We start from the raw sequence: 12957 nt of genomic DNA, 5'->3' as shown, positions 1-12957 counted from the left end.
TCAAAAGTCACTGGAGTCAGGGAAAGTCCCAGAGGATTGGAAAATTGCTATTGGAACCCCCCTGTTCAAGAAGGGAACAAGGAAAAAGATGGATAATTATAGGCCAATTAGCCTAACCTCGGTTGTTGGCAAGATTCTAGAATCCATTGTTAAGGATGAGATTTCTAAATTCTTGGAAGTGCAGGGTCGGATTAGGACAAGTCAGCATGGATTTAGTAAGGGGAGGTCATGCCTGACAAACCTGTTAGAGTTCTTTGAAGAGATAACAAATAGGTTAGACCAAGGAGAGCCAATGGATGTTATAAGACCATAAGACATAGGAGCGGAAGTAAGGCTATTCGGCCCATCGAGTCCACTCCGCCATTCAATCATGGCTGATTTCAACTCCATTTACCCGCTCTCTCTCCATAGCCCTTAATTCCTCGAGAAATCAAGAATTTATCAACTTCTGTCTTAAAGACACTCAACGTCCCGGCCTCCACCGCCCTCTGTGGTATTGAATTCCACTGACCCACCACTCTCTGGCTGAAGAAATTTCTCCTCATCTCTGTTCTAAAGTGACTCCCTTTTATTCTAAGGCTGTGCCCCCGGGTCCTAGTCTCCCCTGCTAATGGAAACAACTTCCCTACATCCACCCTATCTAAGCCATTCATTATCTTGTAAGTTTCTATTAGATCTCCCCTCAACCTCCTAAACTCCAATGAATATAATCCCAGGATCCTCAGACGTTCATCGTATGTTAGGCCTACCATTCCTGGGATCATCCGTGTGAATCTCCGCTGGACCCACTCCAGTGCCAGTATGTCCTTCCTGAGGTGTGGGGCCCAAAATTGCTCACAGTATTCTAAATGGGGCCTAACTAATGCTTTATAAAGCTTCAGAAGTACATCCCTGCTTTTATATTCCAAGCCTCTTGAGATGAATGACAACATTGCATTTGCTTTCTTAATTACGGACTCAACCTGCAAGTTTACCTTTAGAGAATCCTGGACTAGGACTCCCAAGTCCCTTTGCACTTCAGCATTCTGAATTTTGTCACCGTTTAGAAAATAGTCCATGCCTCTATTCTTTTTTCCAAAGTGCAAGACCTCGCACTTGCCCACGTTGAATTTCATCAGCCATTTCTTGGACCACTCTCCTAAACTGTCTGAATCTTTCTGCAGCCTCTCCACCTCCTCCATACTACCTGCCCCTCCACCTATCTTTGTATCATCGGCAAACTTAGCCAGAATGCCCCCAGTCCCGTCATCTAGATCGTTGATATATAAAGAGAACAGCTGTGGCCCCAACACTGAACCCTGCGGGACACCACTCGTCACCAGTTGCCATTCCGAAAAAGAACCTTTTATCCCAACTCTCTGCCTTCTGCCTGACAGCCAATCGTCAAACCATGTTAGTACCTTGCCTCGAATACCATGGGCCCTTATTTTACTCAGCTGTCTCCCGTGAGGCACCTTATCAAAGGCATTTTGGAAGTCAAGATAGATAACATCCATTGGCTCTCCTTGGTCTAACCTATTTGTTATCTCTTCAAAGAACTCTAACAGGTTTGTCAGGCACGACCTCCCCTTACTAAATCCATGCTGACTTGTCCTAATCTGACCCTGCACTTCCAAGAATTTAGAAATCTCATCCTGAACAATGGATTCTAGAATCTTGCCAACAACCGAGGTTAGGCTAATTGGCCTATAATTTTCCATCTTTTTCCTTGTTCCCTTCTTGAACAGGGGGGTTACAACAGCGATTTTCCAATCCTCTGGGACTTTCCCTGACTCCAGTGACTTTTGAAAGATCATAACTAATGCCTCCACTATTTCTTCAGCTAACTCCTTTAGAACTCTAGGATGTAGTCCATCTGGGCCCGGAGATTTATCAATTTTTAGACCTCTTAGTTTCTCTAGCACTTTCTCCTTTGTGATGGCTACCATATTCAACTCTGCCCCCTGACTCTCCTGAATTTTTGGGATATTACTCATGTCTTCTGCTGTGAAGACTGACGCAAAGTACTTATTTAGTTCCTCGGTTATTTCCTTGTCTCCCATCACAAAATTACCAGCGTCATTTTGGAGCGGCCCAATGTCAACTTTTGCCTCCCGTTTGTTTTTAATGTATTTAAAGAAACTTTTACTATCATTCCTAATGTTACTGGCTAGCCTACCTTCATATTTGATCCTCTCTTTCCTTATTTCTCTCTTTGTTATCCTCTATTTGTTTTTGTAGCCTTCCCAATCTTCTGACTTCCCACTACTCTTTGCCACATTATAGGCTTTCTCTTTTGCTTTGATGCATTCCCTAACTTCCTTTGTCAGCCATGGCTGCCTAATCCCCCCTCTGATAACCTTTCTTTTCTTTGGGATGAACCTCTGCACTGTGTCCTCAATTACTCCCAGAAACTCCTGCCATTGCTGTTCTACTGTCTTTCCCACTAGGCTCTGCTCCCAGTCGATTTTCGTCAGTTCCTCCCTCATGCCCCTGTAGTTACCTTTTATTTAACTGTAACACCTTTACATCTGATTCTACCTTCTTTCTTTCAAATTGGAGACTGAATTCTACCATATTATGATCACTGCCTCCTAAGTGCTCCCTTACTTTAAGATCTTTAATCAAGTCTGGCTCATTACACAACACTAAGTCCAGAATGGCCTGTTCCCTCGTGGGCTCCATCACAAGCTGTTCCAAAAAGCCCTCCTGTAAACATTCAATGAATTCCCTTTCCTTGGGTCCACTGGCAGCATTATTTACCCAGTCCACCTGCATATTGAAGTCCCCCATGATCACTGTGACCTTGCCTTTCTGACATGCACTTTCTATTTCGTGGTGCATTTTGTGCCCCCGGTCCTGACCACTGTTAGGAGGCCTGTACATAACTCCCATTATGGTTTTTTTGTCTTTGTGGTTCCTCAACTCTACCCACACAGACTCCACATCATCTGACCCTATGTCATTTAGTGCTATTGATTTAATTTCATTCCTAATTAACAAGGCAACCCCGCCCCCTCTGCCCACCTCCCTGTCTTTTCGATAGGTTGTGAATCCCTGGATGTTTAAATGCCAGTCCTGAACCCTCTGCAACCATGTCTCTGTGATGCCTACCACATCATACCTGCCAGTCACAATCTGGGCCACAAGCTCATCTACCTTGTTCCGTACACTGCGCGCATTTAAATATAGCACCTTTAATTCTCTATTGACCGTCCCTTTTTGTTTTCTTAGTGTGGTGGACCTTGGTTTACTGAGCCTTTCCATACACTGTGTCATATTTTGTGGGATGGGGACTATCGTAACCTCTCCTGAGTTTTGTCTTTCGTGCTTTTTTGTATTCCTAAGCAGGTACGCTTCCCACTGATTACTTCACCTCTTGGTTCCCTGACTTTCCCTTCCCTTCCCCCCCAATCTTTAGTTTAAAGTCCTATTGACCACCCTATTTATTCTTTTCGCCAGAACACTGGTCCCAGCTCGGTTCAGGTGGAGACCATCCCAACGGTATAGGTCCCCCCTGTCCCAAAACTGATGCCAGTGTCCCATGAAAAGGAACCCCTCTTTCCCACACCACTCTTTCAGCCACGTGTTAACTTCCCTTATTCTTGCCTCCCTATGCCAATTTGCACGTGGCTCGGGCAGTAATCCGGAGATTATGACCCTTGAGGACCTGTTTTTTTAATCTATCTTGACTTCCAAAAGGGCTTTGATAAGGTGCCTCACGGGAGACTGCTGAGTAAAATAAGGGCCCATGGTATTCGAGGCAAGGTACTAACATGGATTGACGATTGGCTGTCAGGCAGAAGGCAGAGAATTGGGATAAAAGGTTCTTTTTCGGAATGGCAACCGGTGACGAGTGGTGTCCCGCAGGGTTCAGTGTTGGGGCCACAGCTGTTCTCTTTATATATTAACGATCTAGATCTAGTTTGCCGATGATACAAAGATAGGTGGAGGGGCAGGTAGTATGGAGGAGGTGGGGAGGCTGCAGAAAGATTCAGACAGTTTAGGAGAGTGGTCCAAGAAATGGCTGATGAAATTCAACGTGGGCAAGTGCGAGGTCTTGCACTTTGGAAAAAAGAATAGAGGCATGGACTATTTTCTAAACGGTGACAAAATTCATAATGCTGAAGTGCAAAGGGACTTGGGAGTCCTAGTCCAGGATTCTCTAAAGGTAAACTTGCAGGTTGAGTCCGTAATTAAGAAAGCAAATGCAATGTTGTCATTTATCTCAAGAGGCTTGGAATATAAAAGCAGGGATGTACTTCTGAAGCTTTATAAAGCATTAGTTAGGCCCCATTTAGAATACTGTGAGCAATTTTGGGCCCCACACCTCAGGAAGGACATACTGGCACTGGAGCGGGTCCAGCGGAGATTCACACGGATGATCCCAGGAATGGTAGGCCTAACATACGATGAACGTCTGAGGATCCTGGGATTATATTCATTGGAGTTTAGGAGGTTGAGGGGAGATCTAATAGAAACTTACAAGATAATGAATGGCTTAGATAGGGTGGATGTAGGGAAGTTGTTTCCATTAGCAGGGGAGACTAGGACCCGGGGGCACAGCCTTAGAATAAAAGGGAGTCACTTTAGAACAGAGATGAAGAGAAATTTCTTCAGCCAGAGAGTGGTGGGTCTGTGGAATTCATTGCCACAGAGGGCGGTGGAGGCCGGGACGTTGAGTGTCTTTAAGACAGAAGTTGATAAATTCTTGATTTCTCGAGGAATTAAGGGCTATGGAGAGAGAGCGGGTAAATGGAGTTGAAATCAGCCATGATTGAATGGTGGAGTGGACTCGATGGGCCGAATGGCCTTACTTCCGCTCCTATGTCTTATGGTCTTATGCCTCTATTTATAAACCTGAGGAAGGAGCAGCGCTCCGAAAGCTAGTGACATCGAAACAAACCTGTTTGACTTTAACCTGGTGTTGTAAGACTTCGTACTGTGCTCACCCCAGTCCAACGCCGGCATCTCCACATCTATTTATAAACCCAAGGGTCCTATAAGCCACCTTAACAACTGTTTCAACTTGTCTGGCCACCTTCAGAGAATGATGCACTTGAACCCCGAGGTCCCTCTTCTCCTGTACTCCCCTCAAAGTGGTACCATTGAGCCTATATTGTCTCCCCAGGTTTCTTCTGCCTGCCTCACATTCCTCTGCATTGAAATTCATCTGCCAGGTGTCTGCCCAATTGGCCAACTTGTCAGCGTGTCTCTGAAGTCGCTCAGCGTCATCCTCGCAATTCACTGTTCCCCTTAGCTTAGTTTCATCTTCCGATTTAGAGATTTTTATTTTATAAATTTAGAGTACCCAATTCATTTTTTCCAATTAAGGGGCAATTTAGTGTGGCCAATCCACCTAGCCTGCACATCTTTGGGTTGTGGGGGCGAAACCCACGCAAACACGGGGAGAATGTGCAAACTCCACACGGACAGTGACCCAGAGCCGGGATCGAACCTGGGACCTCGGCGCCGTGAGGCAGCAGGGCTAACCCACTGCGCCACCGTGGTGCCCTAGATTTAGAGATTTTTCCCGCCACACCCATCTCTTAAATCATTGAGACAAATCAGAAAAAGCCTCACTGAGCTCCAGGGAACTCTCCCCTCGTCTGGGAAATTCTCTGTTTCCTACCTCTTAGCCGACTTCTAATCCATGCTTGTGGGGGGGGGGACTTACCAGGGGTAAGCCATTGGGGTACGGGCCTCTGGCACGGAGTCTGTCCCTGTTGCTCAGAAGGGAAGGGGGGGAGAGGAGCAGAGCAATTAGTAATTGGGGGGACTCTATAGTCAGGGGCACAGATAGGAGATTTTGTGGGAGCGTGAGAGACTCACGTTTGGTATGTTGCCTCCCAGGTGCAAGGGTACGTGATGCCTCGGATCGTGTTTCCGGGTCCTTAGGGGGAGGGGGAGCAGCCCAAGTCGTGTCCACATTGGCACTAACGACATAGGTAGGAAAGGGGACAAGGATGTCAGGCAGGCTTTCAGGGAGCTAGGATGAAGCTCAGAACTAGAACAAACAGAGTTGTTATCTCTGGGTTGTGCCCGTGCCACGTGATAGTGAGATGAGGAATAAGGAGAGAGAGCATTTAAACCACGTGGCTACAGGGATGGTGCAGGCGGAGGGATTCAGATTTCTGGATAACTGGGGCTCTTTCTGGGGTAGGTGGGACCTCTACAGACAGGATGGTCTACATCTAGAACCTGAGGGGCACAAATATCCTGGGGGGGGGAGATTTGTTAGTGCTCTTTGGGGGGGTTTAAACTAATGCAGCAGGGCATGGGAACCTGGATTGTAGTTTTAGGGTAAGGGAGAATGAGAGTATAGAGGTCAGGAGCACAGATTTGACGTCGCAGGAGGGGGCCAGTGTTCAGGTAGGTGGTTTGAAGTGTGTCTACTTCAATGCCAGGAGTATACGAAACAAGGTAGGGGAACTGGCAGCATGGGTTGGTACCTGGGACTTCGATGTTGTGGCCATTTCGGAGTCATGGATAGAGCAGGGACAGGAATGGATGTTGCAGGTTCCGGGGTTTAGGTGTTTTAGTAAGCTCAGAGAAGGAGGCAAAAGAGGGGGAGGTGTGGCGCTGCTAGTCAAGAGCAGTATTACGGTGGCGGAGAGGATGCTAGATGGGGACTCTTCTTCTGAGGTAGTATGGGCTGAAGTTAGAAACAGGAAAGGAGAGGTCACCCTGTTGGGAGTTTTTTATAGGCCTCCTAATAGTTCTAGGGATGTAGAGGAAAGGATGGCGAAGATGATTCTGGATAAGAGCGAAAGTAACAGGGTAGTTATTATGGGAGACTTTAACTTTCCAAATATTGACTGGAAAAGATATAGTTCGAGTACAATAGATGGGTCGTTTTTTGTACAGTGTGTGCAGGAGGGTTTCCTGAAACAATATGTTGACAGGCCAACAAGAGGCGAGGCCATGTTGGATTTGGTTTTGGTAATGAACCAGGCCAGGTGTTGGATTTGGAGGTAGGAGAGCACTTTGGGGACAGTGACCACAATTCGGTGCCGTTACGTTAATGATGGAAAGGGATAAGTAATACACCGCAGGGCAAGAGCTTTAGCTGGGGGAAGGGCAATTATGATGCCATTAGACGTGACTTGGGGGGGATAAGGTGGAGAAGTAGGCTGCAAGTGTTGGGCACACTGGATAAGTGGGGCTTGTTCAAGGATCAGCTACTGCGTGTTCTTGATAAGTATGTACCGGTCAGGCAGGGAGGAAGGCGTCGAGCGAGGGAACCGTGGTTTACCAAGGAAGTGGAAATCTCTTGTTCAGAGGAAGAAGGAGGCCTATGTGAAGATGAGATGTGAAGTTTCAGTTGGGGCGATGGATAGTTACAAGGTAGCGAGGAAGGATCTAAAGACAGAGCTAAGACGAGCAAGGAGGGGACATGAGAAGTATTTGGCAGGAAGGATCAAGGAAAACCCAAAAGCTTTCTATAGGTATGTCAGGAATAAGCGAATGACTAGGGAAAGAGTAGGACCAGTCAAGGACAGGGATGGGAAATTGTGTGTGGAGTCTGAAGAGATAGGCGAGATACTGAATGAATATTTTTCGTCAGTATTCACTCAGGAAAAAGATAATGTTGTGGAGGAGAATGCTGAGCCCCAGGCTAATAGAATAGATGGCATTGAGGTGCGTAGGGAAGAGGTGTTGGCAATTCTGGACAGGCTGAAAATAGATAAGTCCCCGGGACCTGATGGGATTTATCCTAGGATTCTCTGGGAGGCCAGGGAAGAGATTGCTGGACCTTTGGCTTTGATTTTTATGTCATCATTGGCTACAGGAATAGTGCCAGAGGACTGGAGGACAGCAAATGTGGTCCCTTTGTTCAAAAAGGGGAGCAGAGACAACCCCGGCAACTATAGACCGGTGAGCCTCACGTCTGTAGTGGGTAAAGTTTTGGAGGGGATTATAAGAGACAAGATTTATAATCATCTAGATAGGAATAATATGATCAGGGATAGTCAGCATGGCTTTGTGAAGGGTAGGTCATGCCTCACAAACCTTATTGAGTTCTTTGAGAAGGTGACTGAACAGGTAGATGAGGGTAGAGCAGTTGATGTGGTGTATATGGATTTCAGCAAAGCGTTTGATAAGGTTCCCCACGGTAGGCTATTGCAGAAAATACGGAGGCTGGGGATTGAGGGTGATTTAGAGATGTGGATCAGAAATTGGCTAGCTGAAAGAAGACAGAGGGTGGTGGTTGATGGGAAATGTTCAGAATGGAGTACAGTCACAAGTGGAGTACCACAAGGATCTGTTCTGGGGCCGTTGCTGTTTGTTATTTTTATCAATGACCTAGAGGAAGGCGCAGAAGGGTGGGTGAGTAAATTTGCAGACGATACTAAAGTCGGTGGTGTTGTCGATAGTGTGGAAGGATGTAGCAGGTTACAGAGGGATATAGATAAGCTGCAGAGCTGGGCTGAGAGGTGGCAAATGGAGTTTAATGTAGAGAAGTGTGAGGTGATTCACCTTTGGAAGGAATAACGAATGCGGAATATTTGGCTAATGGTAAAGTTCTTGAAAGTGTGGATGAGCAGAGGGATCTAGGTGTCCATGTACATAGATCCCTGAAAGTTGCCACCCAGGTTGATAGGGTTGTGAAGAAGGCCTATGGAGTGTTGGCCTTTATTGGTAGCGGGATTGCGTTCCGGAGTCGGGAGGTCATTTTGCAGCTGTACAGAACTCTGGTACGGCCGCATTTGGAGTATTGCGTACAGTTCTGGTCACCGCATTATAGGAAGGACGTGGAGGCTTTGGAGCGGGTGCAGAGGAGATTTACCAGGATGTTGCCTGGTATGGAGGAAAATCTTATGAGGAAAGGCTGATGGGACTTGAGGTTGTTTTCGTTGGAGAGAAGAAGGTTAAGAGGAGACTTAATAGAGGCATACAAAATGATCAGGGGGTTGGATAGGGTGGACAGTGAGAGCCTTCTCCCGCGGATGGATATGGGCTGGCACGAGGGGACATAACTTTAAACTGAGGGGTAATAGATATAGGACAGAGGTCAGAGGTAGGTTCTTTACGCAAAGAGTAGTGAGGCCGTGGAATGCCCTACCTGCTACAGTAGTGAACTCGCCAACATTGAGGGCATTTAAAAGTTTATTGGATAAACATATGGATGATAATGGCATAGTGTAGGTTAGATGGCTTTTGTTTCGGTGCAACATCGTGGGCCGAAGGGCCTGTACTGCGCTGTATTGTTCTATGTTCTATGCTGCCAAGGACCCATCAATACCAAACATTCTAATTTGCTAACCAACCTGCCATCGATATATTACACCGGCCTCCTGCATGCAGTGCTGAACCCTCCTCTCAACTCCCCCTCCTCTCCCCCTTCCCCCGCCTCACCGCTGGTGAGGATCTGGGGCAAAATTCTCCCGAAACGGCGCGATGTCTGCCGACTGGCGGCCAAAACGGCGCCAATCAGACGGGCATCGCGCCGCCCCAAAGGTGTGGAATGCTCCGCATCTTTGGGGGCCGAGCCCCAACATTGAGGGGCTAGGCCGACGCCGGAGGAATTTCCGCCCACCAGCTGGCGGAAACGGCCTTCGTTGCCCCGCCAGCTGGCGCGGAAATGACATCCCCGGCGGCGCATGCGCGGGAGCGTCAGCGGCCGCTGACAGTTTCCCACGCATGCGCAGTGGAGGGAGTCTCTTCCGCCTCCGCCATGGTGGAGACCGTGGCGGAGGCGGAAGGGAAAGAGTGCCCCCACGCACAGGCCCGCCCGCGGATCGGTGGGCCCTGATCGCGGGCCAGGCCACCGTGGGGGCACCCCCCGGGGCCAGATCGCCGCGCGCCCCCCCCCCCCCCCCCCCCCCCCCCCCCCAGGACCCCGGAGCCCGCCCATGCCGCCTTGTCTCGCCGTTCAAAAGGTGGTTTAATCCACGCCGGCGGGACAGGCAATTTATCGGCATAACTTCGGCCTATCCGGGCCGGAGAATGGAGCGGGGGGGGCCCGCCAACCGGCGCGGCTCGATTCCCGCCCCCGCCAAATCTCCGGTGCCGGAGACTTAGGCCAACCAGCGGGGGCGGGATTCGCGCCAGCCCCCGGCGGGTTGGAGAATGACGCCCCTGATGTTCGATGGGATACCCCAGTCGTGTATACTTGTTGGATTCACTGCAAATTTCAGAAACAGGGCCACATTCCGTATTTCTGTGACATAGTTTAGGTGTTGGAACAGGAGGGGGAATTACCCGGAGAGGGAGCTCCGAGACTGGAGACCTTGATGAACAAAGGGAATATAACTGTCCAACGCCGTTCGTCATTGAACTCAACCTGTGATTGATGTTTCGGGCTTGCCAAAGTCCCAAACCGTTTCGCCTGTGCTCTGCTGAATGGGTTTTCTCGCTCTTGTGTTCCAGGGTTCTGTCCAGGTTTGCGTTCAGCCTCTCTCAGGACTGGGAACTGCCTACCAAGAAAGAGGTAAAGAGCAAAGAATGATGAAAGTACCAAGTTTACATCCACTGCACATTGCAACCCTACAGTGAGTCGGTGTCCCCTCCTACAGTGAGTCAGTGTCCCCCTCCTACAGTGAGTCGGTGTCCCCCTCCTACAGTGAGTCGGTGTCCCCCTCCTACAGTGAGTCGGTGTCCCCCTCCTACAGTGAGTCGGTGTCCCCTCCTACAGTGAGTCCGTGTCCCCTCCTACAGCGAGTCTGTGTCCCCTCCTACAGTGAGTCAGTATCCCCCTCCTACAGTGAGTCCGTGTCCCCCTCCTACAGTGAGTCCGTGTCCCCCTCCTACAGTGAGTCAGTGTCCCCTCCTACAGCGAGTCCGTGTCCCCTCCTACAGTGAGTCAGTGTCCCCCTCCTACAGTGAGTCCGTGGTCCCCTCCTACAGCGAGTCCGTGTCCCCTCCTACAGTGAGTCCGTGTCCCCTCCTACAGCGAGTCCGTGTCCCCTCCTACAGCGAGTCCGTGTCCCCTCCTACAGTGAGTCGGTGTCCCCCTCCTACAGTGAGTCGGTGTACCCTCCTACAGTGAGTCAGTGTCCCCTCCTACAGCGAGTCCGTGTCCCCTCCTACAGCGAGTCCGTGTCCCCTCCTACAGCGAGTCCGTGTCCCCTCCTACAGTGAGTCCGTGTCCCCTCCTACAGCGAGTCCGTGTCCCCTCCTACAGCGAGTCCGTGTCCCCTCCTACAGCGAGTCCGTGTCCCCTCCTACAGCGAGTCCGTGTCCCCTCCTACAGCGAGTCCGTGTCCCCTCCTACAGCGAGTCCGTGTCCCCTCCTACAGCGAGTCCGTGTCCCCTCCTACAGCGAGTCCGTGTCCCCTCCTACAGCGAGTCCGTGTCCCCTCCTACAGCGAGTCCGTGTCCCCTCCTACAGCGAGTCCGTGTCCCCTCCTACAGCGAGTCGGTGTCCCCTCCTACAGCGAGTCGGTGTCCCCTCCTACAATGAGCCTGTGTCCACTCCGCTGGACGTTACATCCTGTAGTGCAACTGTGTCACCATGCCTGCCAATTGATCCACGTACACGGATGCAAGAGGGAGGAATTTCCGGGGGGCTCCTCGCTATGTTTTGGGGAGTTGAGTTGGAGTAAGGGGGCGCTGCCTGTGTGTTTGAGGAATGGTCTGTTTCCGTATTAGGGCCATGGGTTCAGTGTGCATGTGAGGAATGGGGTGGAGGGTCTGTGTGTTTGGAGGGGTGTGCCGGGGTTGCAATGGAGGATGAGTGTGTGGGTCATATATTTTGTATGTCTGTGAGCGGGAGGGGGGGGGGGGGTTGTGTTTGAGGCGGATGGGGGGCGGTTGTGTGTGAGGGGGAGGGGGGTTTTGTGTGTGAGGGGTAGGGGGGGTTTGTGTGTGAGGGGGGGATTGTGTGTGAGGGGGAGGGGGGTTTGTGTGTGAGGGGGAGGGGGGGTTGTGTGTGAGGGGGGGTTTGTGTGTGAGGGGGAGGGGGTTGTGTGTGAGGGGGGAGGGGGGGTTTGTGTGAGGGGGATTTCTGTGAGGGGGAGGGGCATTTGTGGGTGCGGGGGTGGAGGGGGGCTTGTGGGTTTGGGGGAGGGGGGGCTTGTGGGTGTGGGGGAGGGGGCTTGTGGGTCTGGGGGAGGGGGGCTTGTGGGTGTGGGGGGAGGGGGGCTTGTGGGTGTGGGGATAGGGGGGCTTATGTGGGTTGGGGGGTTGTGTGTGCGGGGGGGGAGGGGAGGGATCGTGTGGTGGTTTTTTGAGGGGGAGGATTGGGGTTTGTGTGTGTGGGAGGGGGATTTTGTGTGTGAGGGGAGGGGGGGGGTTTGTGTGTGAGGGAGAGAGGGTTTTATTGTGTGAGGGGGAGGAGGGTTTGTGTGTGTGTGGGGGGGAGGATTGGGGTTTGTATGTGGGGTGGATTGGGTTTGAGTGTGTGAGGGGAGGGGGGTTTGTGTGTGTGGGGAGGGGGGTTTGTGTGGGGGGAGGGGGGTTTGTGTGTGCGTATGTGGGGAGGGTGGCGTGTGGGTGTGTGGGGGAGGGTGGTGTGTGGGTGTGTGGGGGGAGGGTGGTGTGTGTGGAGGGGGGCTTGTGTGTGTGGGGAGGGGGGCTTGTGTGTGTGGGGTGATAGGCCTTGTGTGTGGGGTGATAGGGCCTTGTGTGTGGGGTGATAGGGCCTTGTGTGTGGGGGGGAGGAGGGCTTGTGTGTATGGGGGAGGGGGCGTGTGTGGGTGGAGGGGGTTTGTCTGCGTGTGGGGGTTGGGGGGTTTGTGTGGGGAGGGATGGGTTTGTGTGTGGGGGAGGGGTTTGCGTGTGTGGAGGGGTGGGGGGTTTGTGTGGGGGAGGGATGGGTTTGTGTGTGTGGAGGGGTGGGGGTTTGTGTGGGGGAGGGATGGGTTTGTGTGTGTGGAGGGGTAGGGGGTTTGTGTGGGGGAGGGATGGGTTTGTGTGTGTGGAGGGGTAGGGGGTTTGTGTGTGATGGGGTGGGTTTGTGGGGGGGAGGGGGTTTTCTGTGTTTCATGGGGTTTTGTGTGGGGGAGCAGGGGGGTTTTGGCTGGGCTCTTGGGT

At 51.1% G+C, this 12957-nt stretch overlaps 1 protein-coding gene across 1 annotated transcript in view; it reads left to right on the top strand.

The window, feature by feature from the left end:
• Positions 1-10432, top strand: part of sgsm3 (small G protein signaling modulator 3) — a 151455-nt gene extending 141023 nt beyond the window's left edge. The window contains 1 exon segment of the mRNA XM_072492116.1: positions 10354-10432. Coding sequence (XP_072348217.1) covers positions 10354-10432 — 79 coding nt within the window.
• The last annotated feature ends 2525 nt before the right edge of the window (positions 10433-12957 follow it).

The sequence above is a fragment of the Scyliorhinus torazame genome, chromosome 29 (assembly GCF_047496885.1).
Source record: "Scyliorhinus torazame isolate Kashiwa2021f chromosome 29, sScyTor2.1, whole genome shotgun sequence".
In the NCBI taxonomy this organism is placed as follows: Eukaryota; Metazoa; Chordata; class Chondrichthyes; order Carcharhiniformes; family Scyliorhinidae; genus Scyliorhinus; species Scyliorhinus torazame.
This window is presented reverse-complemented; position numbering and strand designations above follow the sequence as displayed.